The following is a 20,531-nucleotide window of genomic DNA, read 5'->3' as shown; positions in this document are numbered from 1 at the left end:
AGGGTTTCTTATTGTGTGGATGAGTGGTTGTTGTGTGTACTAGAGTAGCAAGTATTTTTTCAGTCTACATGCTGTGTGTGCCCCTTGCCTCATCAAGGTTTCTTCCTTGCTAATTAAGGGAGTTATTTCTTGCCGTCTGGGGGGGCTGTACAAATACTAATTAATTGAAAGTGGAATATAGGTGAATAGGTTCATGTTGTTCATGTACAGTTACTCTGCTCCTCAAGTCGTTTTCGCCATGCAACATTACGTAAACAGTACATTAACCATGACGTGAAATTAAACTCCACTACCTCCAACGATGTAGATCTTGTCATCAATGACAGCAGCGGGTGCAGAGATGTTTTTCACTGTTCGGTTTTCCATCTTAAACCATAGATTCCTGGAAATATGGTAGACCTTTGAAGACGTTGCAGGGAGAGAGGGAGAATAGATTGTATGTAAGTGCTTAGCACATGCGTCTATGTACATCCATAGACCCTGACATTTTAAATGTCAATGTAGAAAGGATAATAGGCGAGCGTTCGATTGGTTGATGGATGAGTGATGGGCAAATGGTTGGCTTAAATGTGGGGGGAACATAAGAGAGGAATACAAAATGTACTGAAACGCCAAATACTTGGAATGACAGACTTGGGCTGTGGTATTACCTGTATCATCCTAACAGGGTTCTGCATGGCGTTCTCTCCTCCAAACACGTAGATCCTCTGGTCGGCTGCAGCGACGGCTGGGTGGAGCACCGCCTCTGGCATCGGGGACATGGTCTCCCATTGGTTGAACATACTGTTGTACCTGGTCGTGCGACATTGAAATCGTTTACATCACTAGACTTCAAGGAGATCATGGTATCACGCTATCATTGTGAATGTCTGCCAGGTGGAATCTCACCTCTCCACACTGTTAGACACACATCTGTCCGAGCCGAGCCCGCCCAGGACGAAGATGAAGTGGAGGAAGGAAATGCTCTGGTGGGCAAAATGTGGCGCCAGCATGGGCTCGGCCGTGCGCCACTGGTTGGTCTTGAGCGACAGCGTGTAGACGGCGGAGCTGGCCTGGCGCGGGGTGTTGGTGGCCGTGGTGGGCAGGCCCCCGAGGACGTAGAGGACACTGTGGAGGCATACGTAGGACGCCTTGTACAGGCGCAGGGGCAGCTTGGCGAGCCACTGCCAAGTCTGGCTGTTCTCGTCGAAGATCAGGGCCTCCCTGGAGGTCTGCTCGTTGTTCTTCCTCCCGCCCACCACCACCAGTGTCTCGCTGCAGGTGTAACGCCGGGGCGCCACCCACAGTGGTTTGAGGTTGACCGCAGTGTCGCTCGGCGACTTTGAGTTGACGGAGAACATGAGGCGCCGAACGGACTCGATGATCTCGGTGCAGAGGGTGGAGGACTGGATCAGGGGGTCGTTGGCGATGAACTGGAAGAGGTAGGTCGGGTGGATGAAGCGGAGACGCACCTTCTTAAAAAGGTCGCTGATGGCCCCGCGTCTCGCCCGGGGGTCATGGTGGATCCAAGCGACGAGCGTCTCGAAGACCTGCTCCTCGTCCGCGCATAGGGTGTCGTCTTCCAGATACCCCAGCAGCTCGGGCAAGGAGAGCTCGCACAAGTCCTCAGAGGACGAAACGTCCGAGAAGCTCTCCATGGCCATCGCCTTGGCCTTGTTCTTCAGGCTGTTGCAGCTCAGGATCTCAGAGAGTCTTATCATGCTCAGGCAGTTCTCCGGGCTCAGCCGCTCTTGGAGGAAAGCCGAGCATACCTCGAAGAGTCGACCGTATTGCAGCATGGAGGCGGCTTGCATGAGAGGGAGCACGTTCTCCATGGTGATGCTGATCAGTCCTGTGTAGACATAGTCAATGATACTGCTCAAACTGGAAGATGTGATCCCCGTTATGCGAATCCTGGTCTGGTTGGTTTCCATAAAGTTGCTGCAGAACATGGCCCTGAAGTAAGGGCTGCTGGACACCAGGACATTGCGGTGGCACGGGATCTCGGACTGGTCTGAACACAGGAACACATCGGTGAAGACTCGGTCCCGCCGAAGGCTGTTGAGTTGGAGGAGTAGGGCAGAAGACAGCTCCTTGTCCTGGTAATGGAAGACCTCAATGGCGGCAAGGTCCATTCTGAATTAGAGTTAATATTTTGTTTTATTTCAAAGTTGTGTAAGCCTGCGGCATTGTTTGTTCAATTCGGCCCCATACGATTACCAAACTTAGGAGATTTGTAAGATTGTCCACTTTCGTTGTTTTCACATTTATGTGATGGATGGCCTGGCGGTGAAAGCTTATGAGTCTTCAGCATAAGCATCCTCCATCAAATTGACATTTAATTCATCTACTGGACCGCATGATTTCTAGGGGAAGGCTTTTAGTTTCTGGTTGCCTATTTATCATCACTCAACTATTTAAAAGGTAGCTATGGGCCAGCTGTCATTACAGGATGAGCAGCTAGCCAGCAGGCCTTTTGAGTATTAAGGGGAGACGTCAAGTTAGGGTCTCCTTGAATCCTGGCAGTGGCATTAATTATTGCTACTAGAAAGCCAAGGGGGTCAGCTCTAATGTATTACAATAAGGGTTCAGAACTGCCAATTTTATAGCTTTTGATGTTATTAGTGAAATGCTTTGGGGAATCAGGACCTCAGCTATTAATAATACAATGTCGGAGCAAACAGATACAAAGCATCTCAAAACTTTGACTGTGCACATAATGAGCTATTGAATGGGTTGACCATGAGATATAACACTACGGCTCTTCATCATACTTTGAATAATGAATAATACTTTGACTCTCATTGACAGGAGCTTGGGATCAGGGTTTGATAAGAATATCAATTTAGTCAAATATGAAAGAGGTTGAATGATAAAAGGATGCTTTGTAATTCTTAACAGCAACATCGATGGAACCAGGATCAGGTGGTTTGAACCAGGATCAGGTGGAATTAAACTGCAGAGAATCAAGGTTCAACTGTAGCCAGGCAAACCAAACGTGATATTATTGGAAGCTAGAGTAGGCAGCATACTATTAAGAATATCGATATTTTTTTCAATTTGCTGTTGATAATACACTTGTCCTCCACAAATTACAATTTCAAATATTTGTGCAAGCAAACATCGCCACATCAATTCAACACATTACCTCTACAATGTCAACAAATGTCCCCAATACGGATTTGTGATTTATCCTGGAAAGAACAGCCAACATAGACAGCCTGTATGAACACGGGTACACCAGCCGTCACAACCAGGTCACAACACATCTCTTACCTTGTCCTCCTCTTCCACCAGCCCTGTTAAATTCGCAGGTGTCCTCGTCTGTATTCAAATCACAAACTCAGAAGACGGTGTGAGGACTTGACATGTTCCATGCACTCTCTCCTGTCGGCTGTCCTCTGTCTCGTTGTGATGCTGCGCGTGTGTGCGTGTGTGGTGTCTGCAGCGTATGTTTTTCCGACGGGGCTGTCTGCCTCTTTGTACGTAGCTGGGCCTGTGGGGTTGTGTTTGTTGTTGTTCTGAACTCTTTCCAGGAGGCCTCAGTGTACATACTTTCAGCTCCCTATAAATAGGAGCTCTTTTTGGCAACACCGAAGTCCAGCTCGCATGTGACTCGGTGGCACTGTGTGTGTCACGGTCCTGCTTGCTCCATCACTCATTCACCCTCCCTTCGTCTCTCTGTCTCTCTCTCTTTCCTTCTCCCTCGCTCCCCTTATTAATTCCTTTGCTACATCTTTCGTTCCTGGCTTTAAGCTAACACTCACATTCATCATGCACACACACTCTCCCTCCCTCCTCTCTCTCTCTCTCTCTCTCTCTCTCTCTCTCTCTCTCTCTCTCTCTCTCTCTCTCTCTCTCTCTCTCTCTCTCTCTCTCTCTCTCTCTCTCTCTCTCTCTCTCTCTCTCTCTCTCTCTCTCTCTCTCTCTCTCCCTCCTCTCCCTCCCTCTACTCCTGGGCCAAACGCTGCCACATGCTTGGAGCTCCATAAACAAGAATGACATTTGACAGGGTGTTGTTGATTAAGATCTCTGCCAAGCCGGCCAGTGGACTGCTTGGTTGGCTGACTTGCATAAGAGTTTAAAAAATGGTGATGAAAAAATAAATTAACAAAACATACATTTTGTGAGTTGGCAGCGAAATGAGTCAAAGCATCACAACACTAAAAAATTCATGTGGATATAACTTATAGATCTATATTTAATAGAGTCGCTATTAGGGCTCTCAATCTTTTTTAAATCTTAACAGAAGCAGACAGACATGCCATGGAAAATAAATACGTATTATCGCAGCCATGGCTGAGGGATTTTGCTGCAATGTAATTCTCAGAGTCAATGTCGAATCTCCCTTAAATATATATCAAAAATGACAACCGTGGAAAAATAACACCTTAACGTATTCAACCGTAGAGGTTGATGATAAAAGGTATTTGCTTATTTTCCAGGAAGATGTCGTCTCTTTTCTCAGATCCACAATTTCAAGGAAGTAATTCCAAGGGGAATAAATGTGACGGTTCCCAGTTCCTCAAAGGAAAAAGAAAGAACTGCAGCCCGTTCTTCATTTTTTTTAACGTATTTATCTAATATATTTGTAATTCTATTGATTATTTCTAGTTGTTTTAATTGTATTGCAAACAAACGAATTACCAGTGAATAGTGTATTTTCCACCAAAATGTAATTGATCTCATCATTTCATCAGGGGCGTATGATTTTTATTCATGACATATGATTCGTGATAAATCATTGATTTTAAATCCAGAGCCCTGTCTAGGGGCCCGTCTCCCTCATTGGCCCTTGATGGTCCTCACCTTTCACCCCCTTCATTACACGGTCTCATGTAACGTCCCAAGCCATCATTGCGATATATTTCCGGGAAATGCATGATGTCCAAAAGCTTTTTCTGTGCATCTCTGGCTGTAGACCAGCTTGTTACACGTCATTCTCTGAACCTGAGTGGGGTGGTGGGGGCTGTTATTTTGCAATTTAAAGTTTCAGCTGCTAGATAAATAAGGTTCACAGAGAGTGTGGAGAGCTTTTTTTTTGATTGCTTGCTTGCAAAGAACAAACAATTGGTGTTCTGTTTACAGAATATAATTATCAGCAACGCTGCCTAGCATTCATCTTCTGAGCCTGGAGACCCCCACGGTAGGACAGACTCAACACATTTGTAGTGGTTCAGATATTTGTTACGCCGGACTGGACTCCGGTGTACGTCGGTGCACACTCACACAAACAACATGTGATTAGCCATTATACATCCCCCTCATAAAAAAAACACGCCGGCGAATGCAATTTGCACAGAAAGCACAGGCCGGCAATTTCATACAATACCTGTCGCTTTAACTCAAGCTGTAACCACTAGGTGTCAGCCAAACATTATGTTAATATGAGAACGGCCACGTACGAATACAGACAGAGGGAGAAACGACAGCTGCATGCATTGCAAACTGAGAAGTTCGAGCCATGTAGCGAAGCAGTTACGAGACAGAACCTTTACGAGTTGATGGGTACTTTCTGGAATAGATTTTAAAAAAAACGACATGAGACATATTAAGATTGAACCATTGTACAAAAGTGGTGGCAAACAGGTGGTCACAACAGTAAAAGTCGTCGGGATGGTAACAACCAATTCATAGCAACAAATGTGGCGAAAACAATTCAGCAAGTGTTGAAAGTCAATTCAAATCACCCAAGCTTCAGAAATATTCCTCAGTGCCGCAAAACAAAGAGTGTCTGTCGAGCACTGAGCATAGTAATGTAACATTGGAGAGGAAGTTCACATAATCCTCTTTTTGTAGGGTGGTAGATCGGAATTGATTGAAACGGGAAGACTTGACTTGTATTAATTTGTGAATGTGTGTTTATCAATGTAAGTTTGTGTTTGTGCCCGAGTGTTTGTATGTAATCATGTGTGCTTCTGTGTGCACCGATGTGTGTGTGTGTGTGTGTGTGTGTGTGTGTGTGTGTGTGTGTGTGTGTGTGTGTGTGTGTGTGTGTGTGTGTGTGTGTGTGTGTGTGTGTGTGTGCGTGCTCATGTACGTGTGAATGTATTTTTTTAGTGTGTAAGCATGAATGTGTGTTAGCATGTGTACATGTGTGTATTGTGTATGTCGGTGTTTGCATGCTTACATACATATGTATGATGTATGTAAGTGTGTTGTGTGTGTGTGTGTGTGTGTGTGTGTGTGTGTGTGTGTGTGTGTGTGTGTGTGTGTGTGTGTGTGTGTGCGTGCGTTTGTGTATCTTTTGTGTGCACCTATATAGGATTAAGAATTTGAATGTGTGTGCTTCTGCATGTGTGCAAGTATGTCAGCAAACGATGTGCATATGTGTGTCTGTGTATGTATGTTAGTGTGTGTGTGTGTGTGTGTGTGTGTGTGTGTGTGTGTGTGTGTGTGTGTGTGTGTGTGTGTGTGTGTGTGTGTGTGTGTGTGTGTCTTTGCTTGTGCACGTGTGTATCGGTGTGTGTGTTAGTATGAACTCAAGGGGGGGGCAGAGGTCTTAAAGGGCTTACCGTTAGCTGCTTAAAATTCTTCTGATATAACTAACAAAAGAGGGCAGCACATCGAAACAGAAACGGTACATTGTTGCAGCGAGGAAAACAAAAAGGGAGATTGGAGGGCAGTGGGGTGGCGTGATGCTGTGGCATGTTTATTCACAGGCGGCCTCTCAGACCATCCCCATACAAACGCACCCACGCTAACATACACAAGCTCACACACACACGTACACATGCTAACATACACAAGCTCAAGCACACACACACACACACACACACACGTACACATACTAACATACATAAACAAGCTCACAAACTAAATACACACACACTTGTACACTACACATGCTAGCATACATACATGCACAAGCTGACACACACAGACAAACATACACATGCTAACATACACACATGCACGAGCACAAACACACAAAAATACATACACGTGCACAATCACACACACCCACTAACATATATAGGTGCACAAGCACACGATAACATACAAACACAAACTGATCAATGAGTGTGGGGTCATGCGGTGACAACCACTAAGAGCCGTGACAGCAATATGCATATTCACCCTCTACCAAGCCTCCTTCTTTATAGTCCTCGGATATGTCAGTGTGTGCCAAAGTTCACGTTGTTTTGTGTGTTCCCTACATAAAGCCGACACACAGTATGTGTACTGGGCGTCACGCAGCCTAAGCCCTTGGCTGTATATTTTTGGAAGAGCATGCATGCATTTGTGTTTCTCTCTTTACGTATTCATGTGATTGTGATGAATTCAGCCATGAATGTGTTGTTGTCTGACATTGATATTCCCCCCGCAGAAGAGGCTGAAGCCGGTGTCTTTAAACTGACAGTCAGTGTACAGAGAGAGAGAAAGAGAGATGGGGGGGGGGGAGAGAGAGAGGGAGAGAACAAGAGAGAGATAGATGGAGAGAGAGAAGGGGGGTGAGAGACAGAGAGAGAGAGAGAGAGAGAGAGAGAGAACAAGAGAGAGATAGATGGAGAGAGAGAAGGGGGGTGAGAGAGAGGGGGAGAGAGGAGAGAGAGAGACAGAGAGAGACAGAGACAGAGACAGAGAGAGAGAGAGAGAGAGAGAGAGAGACAGAGAGAGAGAGAGAGAGAGAGAGAGAGAGAGAGAGAGAGAGAGAGAGAGAGAGAGAGAGAGAGAATGAGGGAGAAAACGAGAGGGGGGGTGAGAGAAAGAGGGGAGTGAGAGAGTTAGAAGGAATGAGACATAGAGAAACAAGAGAGATGGGGTTGAGAGAAAGGGAGGAAAGAGAGAGAGAAACACACACACTGGGCTGGGGAAGGGCACCGGGACCAAGCCGTTGGATTTGGCCAGCTGGGTAAAGGAGAAAGGAGGACGATGAAGGCAAAGAGAGAGAGGGGCAATGGAGGATGGAGACAGAGCGGGATGACTTAAGGTGAAATATCTCTGTCATCTTGATTTGTGCAGTGCACCTGTGGGCAGTCAGTCACAGACTGTGAAAAGAGTTTTGGGGAAAAGGGACCGAAAGACAGGTCCACAGTCACAGAGACTCATAATGCATAATATCGGACAGTATTTAATGTGAAATACAAATTAAAAAGGTGGTCTGAATTATTGATGGAGTCTCAATCAATAATTCAGACCACCTTTACCTCTCAACACTTATTATCTCCATCATGGAGATAATAAGTGTTGTTTTCATATTGTTGGATTAAAAAAAGTTAAAAAGGAGTAAAGATTGTGCGTCGCAATGACTGCCTCCATTTTGGAAGCATAACAGCATTGGACTCTTTATCATTTTATGTTATTATGTTAGCAGTGATCATATTCTGGTCATACTCTAGTAATTCACTGTGAAATATTTTTGTCATTATAGGGAGACATTGTAGATTGACATAACAACAGGGGTTTTCCTGCAAGACTTGGACCAAACATTAGGGTTGGGGTTTGACATCATGAGTCTATGCTGCATTCAAAGACTGCCCAGTTGTGGGCACCTCAGCAGATAGCATTTTTTGTAAATATTTAGACTCGATGCCTCCCTGCCTCTCCTAGCCATTTGAGACACATCTGACATCCCATGATGCATTCTGATGTACAAGCCCTACTTTAATAGACCCTGTTCAGGGTTCACCTAGACTCTGCATACCCTCCCCCCTTACCGCCCCCCCCCGCCCTCTTACGCAATTATTGTATGTTGTACGTCCTGGCACTTAGTGTACGCAATTATTGTATGCTGTACATCCTGGCACTTAATGTACGCAATTATTGTATGTTATACGTCCTGGCACTTAATGTATGCACTAATTGTATGTTGTACGTCCTGGCACTTAATGTATGCACTTGTTGTATGTTGTACGTCCTGGCACTTAATGTATGCACTTGTTGTATGTTGTACGTCCTGGCACTTAATGTACGCACTAATTGTATGTTGTACGTCCTGCTACTTAAAAAGTAAGTGTACTTAGTGTCTTATCCTAGCTATCTTTGTTGTATATGAGGAATGTGTTAACTGTTAGTGCTTGGCACTCATTTCTATGAACATCCTTACTGCACCGAGGCTGATATATTGTTTGTCTCGGACAAAATGTACTTATTGTAACTCGATGAAAGTGGCTGCTGAATATCCTGAATGTAAATGTAAATGTCATGATGCATTCTGGTATTCAAGACCTATTTGAATAGACCCTTTTCACAGTAGGATGAACACAGGTGCAGCTTCCATTAATTATGGGTCTATTGATTTAGATTTAGCGCAGCAGCATAGACACAAGTCAGGTACATATGCGTAAACCCTGCAGGTGCTGCTACAGACAAAGTTAAAGATGACGTTTAAAATACAGGAACAGGAAGTGAATTTACCCTACTATTGAAGAACTGTGAAATGTTCAGAACAGGTGCATTGCATTGGGAGTTTATTGACATATTGAGGATTCATCCTTTTTTTAAGTGTGGAGGCAGTTGTTATTACAAACGAATGCATGCTCGTAAACAACACCAGCCCAACGAAACCACGACGCGCATGTGTCCATATTTGGAATGGATGAGGCGCACGCAGCACTGCCGCTTTAAGTGGCGCACCTCCCCGTCTGGGAACCTCGGGTGAGTAGTATCACCGCAAGACGCGCGGAGAGAGGCTCACAACCAGACCCGGGCGTCCGGTTCAGCAGAAACAGGGGAACACAGCCAACAGCCAACAGCCAACAAGCCACACACACACGTCTCACATAACCCATCGCGGATCTTAGAAGAGATGGAATTGAGAGAGGAGACGGAATAATCGCAGCAACAGGACTTTCGTTTGGGTAATTTAACTCGGATGAGGAGGAGCTAAGTCAACAGGTGCCTTGTTGAGAAGCACCGGGCTCAGGGATAACGAAAGTCGGGCGTGACGGTGTGTTGACACGGCAATATGGCGACCGGGTTACTTGTTAATTCAAATGTTAACAGTGTTTGTTTATATATTTAGGGAAACACTACTACGTACTTGGACATTTGGAGGTAAACCCAACTTTACCAACTTGCACGACTTGCCTGCTCATGGATTACTGGCACCTCAGCTCGCTGGAGACGTGGTGAACTATGCCTGGAGCACGTCCCCTTCTCTCCGGCGCACACCTGACCTTCACCCAGATCAGGTGGCTCTGGTGACGGTCTTCCCCGCACCAACAACGCTTATTTTTTAATTTAAATTATTCATTTTTTTCAAGTCTTATGGGGAACCAGGTGGAAAAACTGACACACTTAACCTACGACGAAGTCCCAACCTCGGACCCCAACGGGCTGGACCCCGCCGGGGGGGACGAGGTGGGACCGCGGATCGGGGTGTCCTACATCTTCTCCGCCGACGACGACGACCACGAGGACCCCCTGGATGTACCGAACACCAGCCGGCCTCCCAGCCAGGAGGACCCGCCGTTCAACCCCCACAACGAGCTGGCGTGCTCGGTGCACTACCGTGATGAGTGTGTGTACCAGAGGAACACAGCGGAGACAAACAACGCAACCACACACTCGCCTGAGAGTCTGTTGAACAAGTGCAGACCGGGGGACCTGTTGGAGTTCGTCTCCGCCGGCCAGTACCCACACTGGGCGGTGTACGTCGGCGACTTCCGGGTGGTTCACCTGCACCGCGCGGAGGTCAAGGACAGCTTCCTAACGGACGCGAGCCAGGGCAGGCCGGGCCGCATAGTGAACGACCTGTATCGGTACCGCGCGCTGCCGCTCGAGGTGGTGCTGAGGAACGCGCGGGATCATGTGGGGTCGCGGGACCGGGAGCTGTGCTGGCGCAACGCAGAGTGCTTCGCCGCGTGGTGCCGCTACGGGAAGCGCGAGTTCAAAATGGGTGGGGAGATCCGCATCGGGAAACAGCCGTACAGGTTGACGTTGATGTTCTCCCCGAAGGACCGACACGTGCTGGAGTTTCAGAGCCTGGAGGACGTGATCATGGAGAAGAGGAGGAACGATCAGATCGGGAAGGAGGCGGTGGTGCAGGAGCTGGCTGGACACCTTAATGCCACAAACGAGATCAAGGATGATCGTTTTGATTGATTGGTGGGTCGTTGGCCGGGCAAAAGTGAAGTGCAGTGATGGACGGTGGAGTATTTGATGGGATGACATTTTAGTTTAGGGAGTCGTTGGTCTATGGGCCGGGGGCTTCGTTGAGCTGCCCACTCAAGAGATGGACACCTGCGGACACTTTCTTTTGAGAATGACCCCGGGAAAGTGTCGATTTTATGAGGTCTTGATGGGGTCTTAGGCAATCAAACTCAGGAATCGGAGACCCGAATGTCCAGATTAAGACAATAAGTACTGTGTATGGATTTAAAAAAAAACTTTTTGTGTGGCTTTATTCAAAACAAGGACGATAATCCACTCAGATTTTTATCCTATGGATACAGTTCACAACCGCAGGGTGGGGTGGGCGTTAATCAATTTGTGTTGTTTAATAATTTCTGAAGAAAAATATACTTTGTATGATAGTATAACGGGAATAAATATATATATTTTAAATAAGACTTTTTGTTTATTTTTGGTCCACTGTGGATAATTGACCAATCAAGCACCACCACTGTCATTTTGAAATAGCTAACTAATCACACCAAAACTATTCATTCCATGAAGCTATCAGTAGGAAACCCACCAGCTATATGAAGAACTAACAGCATCCTTCTGAAGTTTTATTAAAAATGTTAATGTTGAAACCAAAGCAGGCCAATATCTTTTGACGTAACATCATTAACCTCACCACTTCACAAAAACAGCTGCTTATACACTCATCGACACTTTTGTAAACTCATATGATCACTAGTTAAAATCGACTGACTGTAAATATTTTAGTGAACTGAACTCCCTGAGGGCGTCTGATCCAACTTGTTTGTGTCTTTGCTGTGGAGATAACTCTGTTGGGAAAATGGTGGTTGATGTTCTGCTTTCATTATCCTCCACGTTAATATTCTGCTAATGCAGTAATAGGCCTACGTATTGTTCCTTGGGTAAACTAAACATGCACTTTGTATTCAGCCCTCAAAACCTTTTGAAAAGGTAAAAGGAGAGAAACAACAACATGGAATGGGCCCCGACAAGAAGCAAAGTTGTGGCTGTGTATTGTATTTCCCTGCAGGTATGTTTTTCTCCCTGGACCCACCCTTTGATAGAACAATTAGCAGTCTAACTGAATAGGGGGGCTGACAGACAGATTTGCATTTCTTCCATTCTCTGTAGTCTGCTACGATGATCAAAAGTGTGCGTGCGCATGTGTGAGTGAGCGTGTGTCTGTGTGAGCTGCATGTTTATGACACATTCAACACTGGCAAATTGGTATTTGCATATAAACACTATAATGCTGTCAATAGATGGGGATAATACGGTCACAAGCATGAGGGGGTCTCGCGATTCGCACAAATCTGACTAGATTAATTTCTAAAATCTGTCGGGAGACGAACTCAACTCTGGTTTGAACGGTGGAGATTTGATTACTTTTGCTTCATTCTATTTCGACCAATCACGTAGCGGGAGGTGGCTATAAGTGTGCAGTTGTCAATAAATTATTATTAATTATTATAGGCCTACTATTAACAGCGAACACAAACTTAGCCAACAGTATTAAACTGCACAAATCTGTGCAGTTTAATACTGTCGGTCTCGTTGTCTATTTACACTTTCAGTTGTGTTCAGTCCCTTTTGTTTCACGATGCTAGCAAAACCACAATCCTTGCAGATGTGTCACAAGTTTTCTTTAGTCCTAACTTAAGTACGCCAGCAGACACTAATTTTCCTCTACTCAATTAGCTATAATGTGTTTATATTTTTGTATCACCACCGTCTCACTTCTTTGAAACTATGTAGCCTACAATTAATGTTGACCAAATGTCCTCAGTGGTAAGCCAGAGAACACAGTACACACAGAGTGTACCAAGGACGCTACATTCTGCAGCGGAAAGGTATTGTTTCATTTATTTTCCAACAGATAAAAGCGAAGTCACTGGTCTACGATGTGTAGTTCTTTCCAACACTTTATACTTAATGGGTACAAGACATCCCCAAAGCTATCTATCTACTTGAATGTAGCCTACATATTGTAAGTCGCTTTGGATAAAAGTGTCTGTTAAATGCCCTAAATGGAAATGTAAATCTACAGGCCCGTTTCTTACCCACAGATACAACGACGAGGTCTTCTGCAAAATTAATTAGCAGATAGTATCAGCCACACAGGAAGAAGGAGGATATTCTAGGATTTAACATGGGCGTGTCCAGAAATTGTTATCCGAGCGGGGAAAGTGGTCTCCACATAGCAGGAGAATACCTGTGTGAAGTTGGCCCCCCGTCTCATTCAAAATATTAAAATGACACTGCTGTTCGTTTGTGCTAGGTTTGTGCTGGTTTGTGCCGTAAAAATTATCGTTTGTGCTGGTAAGGATTTTGAGTAATTCAAAATTGCATTTTCTGGCATGTGACGTCACCCACCCCCCCGTTCACGCCCAAATCTCATCAAAATAGTCCCAATCGTTAGTGCTACGTTTGTGCTGGTTTGTGCCGTCAAAAGAAATTGTTTTGCTATTATGGTTTCTTAGTTGTTCCCGTTTGATTTTCACACATGACGTCCCTCAGCCCCCCGTCCTCCTTGAAATCGCGTCAAAATGGTCTCTATCGTTAGTGCTACGTTTGTGCTGGTTTGTGCAGTCAAAAGAAATATTTGTGCAACTATAGTTTAAAAGGTATTCCAGTTTGATTTTTCTCACGTGACGTCACTCAGCCCCCCCTCCATCTTCAAATCGCGTCAAAATTGTCTCTATGTTTAGTGCTACGTTAGTGCTGGTTTGTGCTGTTAAAATAAATGTTTTTGATACTTTACTTTTTAAGTAATTAATACAACTTTATTTCCCCTTCTTGTTATGTAAACAGACCACTTGTTATGCAACCAGCATGCCTAGAACGTTCAAATCGCGTCAAAATGGTCTCTATCGTTAGTGCTACGTTTGTGCTGGTTTGTGCAGTCAAAATAAATGTTTGTGCCACTATAGTTTAAAATATATTCCTAAAATATATTCCTGGTAAAAATAGATACCTAGGCAGTTTCTTCTGCTTTGCCGGTCAAGTGGTACAGTGGTATGGTTGCCTGCTGCTCTGGCTGAGTGCACATTCTGTGCATCTATTTGTTTGTGTTTCATCTCATGACCCTGCTACTTACAGCAGATACCGTGACAAGTGGCTAATAAAGAATATTACATCTAAATCAAAACCTGACTGAAGTGAACCAAACTCAAATGTATTTGAAAATAACGCACAAAAAACAAGCAAACACCTCATATAAACAGGACATACAAATGTGATGATTGGGGAACAATCAATTATTTTGACGGCACAAACGATAGAGCCTATTTTGAGATTTCAAAGTGGACTGTGGGCTGGTGAGGTCAAACGTGGGCATAATAAAGCTTTAACATTAACTTAAAAACTATAGTTGTTAAGAATTGAAGGTCATGTGCAGAACTTAAATGCACGACTCAGAACTCAGTAGTTGAATAAAGAACAAACGTTTACTGGCAGGATACGGTACACAGGTAAGCAAACATAATCCAAATAGGGCACACAGGTTCAGTCCGAGGTCAGAAACACGAGTAAACAATGAATATACGTAGCACGGAGAAATACAATGAACACAACCTGAAATGACGAGAACGCAACGAGTAACAAGAATACAAGACAGCACAAACCTGGCACAAACGATAGAGACCATTTTGCCGCGATTTGAAAGTTGACGGTGGGCTGTGTTGCATAACAAGAGGGCAAAATTAAGTTGTATTAATTACTTAAAAAGTAAAGTATCAAAAACATTTATTTTAACAGCACAAACCAGCACTAACGTAGCACTAAACATAGAGACCATTTTGACGCGATTTGAAGATGCACAGGGGGGCTGAGTTACATCGCGTGAGAAAAATCTAACTGGAATATCTTTTAAACTGTAGTGGCACAAACATTTCTTTTGACTGCACAAACCAGCACAAACTTAGCACTAACGATAGAGACCATTTTGACACGATTTGAGCGTTCTAGGGGTGATGGTTGCATAACAAGTGGACTGTTTACATAACAAGAAGGGAAAATAAAGTTGTATTAATTACTTAAAAAGTAAAGTATCAAAAACATTTATTTTAACAGCACAAACCAGCACTAACGTAGCACTAAACATAGAGACAACTTTGACGCGATTTGAAGATGGAGGGGGGGCTGAGTGACGTCACGTGAGAAAAATCAAACTGGAATACCTTTTAAACTATAGTTGCACAAATATTTCTTTTGACTGCACAAACCAGCACAAACGTAGCACTAACGATAGAGACCATTTTGACGCGATTTGAAGGAGGACGGGGGGCTGAGTGACGTCATGTGTGAAAAATCAAACGGGAACAACTAAGAAACCATAATAGCAAAACAATTTCTTTTTACGGCACAAACCAGCACAAACGTAGCACTAACGATTGGGACTATTTTGATGAGATTTGGGCGTGAACGGGGGGCTGGGTGACGTCACATGCCAGAAAATGCAATTTTGAATTACTCAAAATCCTTACCAGCACAAACGATAATTTTTACGGCACAAACCAGCACAAACCTAGCACAAACGAACAGCAGTGTCATTTTAATATTTTGAATGAGACGGGGGGCCAACTTCACACAGGTCAGGAGAATCTGTGAAACAAACGGCAAAGAGGCATTTAGGGTTCTCTGGAGAACTGCCGGTCGTTTAGTTATCTTTGTCAGGTGTGGTGGTATTTGAAGGAAAACCAGCCCGAAGGGTTTCTATCAGCAAACATATCTATTTTGTGCCACTTGTTACTCAAATACCATCTCTGGGCCCCGCTGAGAGAAGCTTTGATGGGACTCTTCTGATCCAAACAGAGTTTTGCCTAAAGCCCAAGACACAGATGAATTCATGCGTGACTGTAGGGGGAAAAGTGTGTTTGGAAGATAAGCAATGCAGATGAATCGTGTTGAATACTCAGTCTTCAGTTTTCATGTGTCTAAAGTTTAAATTCTTAAAAATAAGAATAACCATTTGCTCAGCTCAGACCCGGCCTGTTTGAAATACTGGTGGTTTGACTTTTAGACTTGATTGCAGTAGGCCTAGATGAGTTTATTTTATTTTCCCATGTTCATAGATTGAAGTAGGCCTAATTGAAAAAAAAAAAGATGCTCTTGTAACGCTGCCATATTGTAGTATCCGAACTATAGGTTTAGGTTTGAATTATAAAGTTTTCAACTGCCACTGAAGTGAATTCTGTTTTTGTCTGATGTTTGGAAGGTTGTATTTCATATGAAGGTGGGCATCATTTAAATGAATGATGAAATTAAACTATTGTAATAACAATGCTTTGTACATTGGTCCACTGTTCATTGTGAACTCGATGAACTGTAATTCCATGTCAACCTAATTCTGTGGTTTTGAAAGTGACCAACATGGGGTTAATAATTGTTCTGAAGTTAGCTGTTTGCCTTTCAGAGGGAACTATTTGTTTGTTTACTTTGTTGTATGTTTGGACATCAGACTTCCAAATCCAATGAAAGAGGGCAGCTCGTTGGTTATAGAAGTTAAGGACACTTTTTTTGGCTTGCCGACAAAAAGTGATTAGCATGAAAAATATAACAAGAGACAATCACCATTGCTGTCCTCAGCAGAGAACATCTCTTTTGTTTTTGCCGTCCTTGAATGCATTTGTTTTGTAAGAATAAGCTATGAGCTAAAAAAAAAAACAGCTGAACAAAATAATTGGATCAAGTACAACTGGGATATTATAGTTCATTATATTAATACAAAATAATAAAACAATGCAAAAATATGTATTTCAAGAACATCATTTTAATTAGAAGAGGGCTCTGAAATGGATTCAGGAGTTCCTGTTTACATTGGTCCTGTCCGGTCAACCAGAACTGTCTGGTTTATGCAACCAGAGGCAGAGAACAAGGAAGTGGCTAAATAAACTAGCAAAACAAACGGGCCTTGTTTGATAGGATAGCTTAATGGATGGATTAAGGCTTGAAGTAATGCATGAACGACTGGTAGGCCGACATTTGGGACTAGTATTCAAATATTTAGGTTATATGCTAACTGTTATCAAAGTATCACTTTGTTTATGCCATTCAATCCTTTTATCTCATGATGGCTCTTCAAGCCACTGCTTTTTATGTTAGTATCCCAGAAAATGTTAACATAAATTTAATATGGAATAGGCAGTAGAAAAATAAATACATGCACACCGACACGCATAACTTCTATCATCTCAGAGGAGACTTATAAAGGAGCTCCGTTAAAGACCATTAGTAAAACACAATTTTCCCGGCATGTTCACATTTAATAGTCCTCTTAGCCTAAGGGTCAGTAGAACCCTCACTTCCAATAATTACCGAAAACACATCACACCCAGGTGAACGATAGGCAAAATTATAGCTTTTGGAGAATAGTTTTTGCAGTTCACCCTTCAAGAACCTTTTAATATCCACATTTTCTTTTTGCAGTCGCACCTAGAGGGAAATCATCTTTCAGTTTATTCCGTGTTATTTTCATTGTTCAGGTCGGTAATGGTTTTGTGAGGAAAATAAATGAAGCTATCCATTTCAACCTATACTATACCCTATTCCTCCATACTTTAAGGTTTAGTTAGTGTGTGACACCATTAGCTCTGAAACACACAGATAACAGCAGTAAACACAATAACAGAAGCAGTGCACGTTCGAGAAGGGAAGTGTAACATAGAATTCGACGGTCACACCTCTTGACAGTTTAAGTAATAATTAAAGATCTATAAGGAAGCACGGAATATAATGTCCAAAAATAAGAGGAAGATAACCCCTTGTCATAAACTGGTCTGGTGGCTGCAAAATATCTTGCATGCAGGAGTGACAGTGGTGCCTTTGGGGCCATTGTTCATTCAGCTCTGCTCTCAGTCTGATAATGATAACGTTCTCTCCACCGCGCTGTCATAGGACGTACCAGCCAAACATTGCCGCCTGTAGATCTTGATAAGGACGAAGATTACTCACTGGTCACTTGTCAGTACTTTAGCCCAGGGGGGAATAACTGCTCTGACTGGGAATGATGACCCCTGCATAGCAAAACTATCAACCCACAGCTCTGACTGGGAGTGATGGTCCTTGCATCGCAGAAATATCAACAAACACACACACACACACACAAGGGAACACACACACACACAAACACGCGTGCGTGCGTGAACACACACATGCGCATAAACACACACACATTAACACACATGCACATACACACATAGATAACACTAACTGATGGAGCGAGCACCACACTGGGACATCTCCCCAGACTTGAGACTTCCACGTGCACCATCATACCATTAAACAATTTGATCGCACCAGTCACACACACCGCCACAGCCCTCTGACATTGGGGGGGCTTGTTGTCACCACTCCCGTTTACAGTGGCCCATCATGCATTGCAGGTGTCCATCATGGAGTCAGGTGTTGCCAGCCAGCTCCAAGCTGAATATGCCGCCGGCTCAAATCATAGACATGGACGTTTTTGGTGGTGCAACAGTGGAGTCTCTATGTGTGTGTGTGTGTGTGTGTGTGTGTGTGTGTGTGTGTGTGTGTGTGTGTGTGTGTGTGTGTGTGTTTGTGTGTATGTGTGTGTGTCTGTGTGTGAGTGTGTCAGGATACACAGTTTGTTAGCGAGAGAGTGAAGACAAATTGATGGGTGGCAGCACTTGTGCCTGTATCTGTACGTGTGTGTGTGCACGCTTGTGTGTGTTTGTGTGTGTGAGGGTGTGCTTGTGTTTGTGTGCATTTGTGTGTCTGTGTGTGTGTGCATCTGTATATGTGTGTGTGTGTGTGTGCGTGCGTGCGTGCGTGCGTGTTTGTGCACGCGTGTGTGCTTGTGCATCAGGCCATCCACGGCCAGAGCCCTGCAGGTGAAAAGTCGAACCACTGATAACGAGGTTTGCGTCCAAACCGTCGGAGGCCAACCCAATTTGCCCGTACTCAGCGGTCACCCATTGACGGAGCGTCAATGGGACACGGGGAACCGCCAGATGTGAAATTGTGCATCAGCGGTTAAAGAGGCCGAGATTGCCCCGTCTAGACGGAGCTGTGCCAGCAATAATCAGATGGAGGGAAAGAAGTGGTCGCAATCGAGAAGCCAATCAGGTGACCGTGTTGTGACATGGAGGGTCCGAGGAGGGGGACTGAATGAGCTCTTCTTCTTCTTCTTCCTCCTCAACGCGGCACGTTGTCGTCGCATGAGGCCTGTTCTTGTTCAATGTTCATTTCCTGTTTACGAAGGCAGCTGTGCTATAAAATAGAAAAAGAGAAAAAGACAACAAAAAAAAATCGATGGTGGATTTAGGACATAAGTGTTTGGACCTTGTTTGGGAAAACAAACATGGAGGGAACTATATGTGCTGCAGGTAATTGTTTTCAGTGTTATGCCAGGCTAAGCATCTGCTAAGTGCTTCAATCCCAATATAATTGCGGCGCTATTCTGAGGGTAGACATCCCCCCCACCATCCCCCCTCCCGCGCCTTTCAATGTGCATGACAGTTTATTGCTTATAATTATGAGACTAATTATCAAGATTTATTACAACACTCATACACAACCGTGCACAAGCCAAACACACACAGACAGAGTAGACACAAACAGACAACGGACAGACACAAAACCGTTTGTGTCAGACATACCTTTAACTGACGACCAATACACAGGAGGATTGGTTTTGCTTTTTTGTTCCAAATCTTTTGCTAACTTACCCAGGCCTGCACTGCTTTCCATGAAGAGTTCTTTATACAGGAAAATTTAATTGAGAACGACATCACGTTCAAATCACAACTTTCCACATCCTCTCTGAAAAGACAGCCTGACAGCCCTGGGAGGGTTTGATTGAAACAGGCCTTCATCGTGTTACTCTAAACCTGTACAACTTGGGGCCCCTGTTCAAATACCCTTTGTGTCTCAAATAAGGAGTCACATTTGCTCTCTCTCTCGCTCTTTCTCCCCGTTCTGTTCTTTGATCTCCAACTGCTATGTAATCCCTGTGTATACCTGCCCTTTTTTTTCGTTTTTCTTTCATATAGTCGAGGTATATACCCCCTGCTGAGTCCCTGAAGGTTAGGGGCAAGGGCTGGGGGGCAAGGAGTACAAGGTGTGTGAGGACAAAGTGTGTACCCTGGCCTGAGAACCATGGGGGCCCCGACCGGGGGGGGGGGGGGGGGCGGGGGGGGCTGAGCGCAGTGGGAGGCGGACTGTGCTCCGATGAATCAGCATGCTTCAAAGGCTGGAGATCAGTGTGAAGTGCAGGGCCCTCGCTGGGAGGACAGCTGGCCTGCTGGCCCTGGGCCCTGAGGGGGCTAAGGAAGGCTAGGGAGGGGCTAACGGGGGGGCTAATGAGAGGGCTACGAGGGGGCTAAGGATAGGGCTAACGGGGGGGGCTAATGAGAGGGTTATGAGGGGGCTAAGGAGAGGGCTAATGAGAGGGCTACGAGGGGGCTAAGGAGTGGGCTAACCGGAGGGGGCTAATGAGAGGG

General features: G+C 44.5%; 2 protein-coding genes across 2 annotated transcripts in view; one reads left to right on the top strand and one right to left on the bottom strand.

Moving 5' to 3' along the window:
• The window catches only part of LOC115553625 (kelch-like protein 38), a 5,068-nt gene extending 1,245 nt beyond the window's left edge, over positions 1 to 3,823 (bottom strand). Inside the window, exons 1-4 of the mRNA XM_030370057.1 lie at positions 3,256 to 3,823; positions 889 to 2,115; positions 651 to 792; positions 294 to 399 (exon numbers count right to left, since the gene is read on the bottom strand). Coding sequence (XP_030225917.1) covers positions 294 to 399; positions 651 to 792; positions 889 to 2,114 — 1,474 coding nt within the window. The 5' untranslated portion in view covers position 2,115; positions 3,256 to 3,823. The remainder of the gene's footprint in view (positions 1 to 293; positions 400 to 650; positions 793 to 888; positions 2,116 to 3,255) is intronic.
• A 5,330-nt stretch (positions 3,824 to 9,153) lies between these two features.
• Positions 9,154 to 11,495, top strand: lratd2b (LRAT domain containing 2b). Its single transcript, XM_030370061.1, has one exon. The coding sequence runs from the start codon at positions 10,192 to 10,194 to the stop codon at positions 11,026 to 11,028; it is 837 nt and encodes a 278-aa protein (XP_030225921.1). The 5' UTR covers positions 9,154 to 10,191; the 3' UTR covers positions 11,029 to 11,495.
• Positions 11,496 to 20,531: the final 9,036 nt, after the last annotated feature.

The sequence above is a fragment of the Gadus morhua genome, chromosome 11 (assembly GCF_902167405.1).
Source record: "Gadus morhua chromosome 11, gadMor3.0, whole genome shotgun sequence".
Lineage (NCBI taxonomy): Eukaryota > Metazoa > Chordata > Actinopteri > Gadiformes > Gadidae > Gadus > Gadus morhua.
This window is presented reverse-complemented; position numbering and strand designations above follow the sequence as displayed.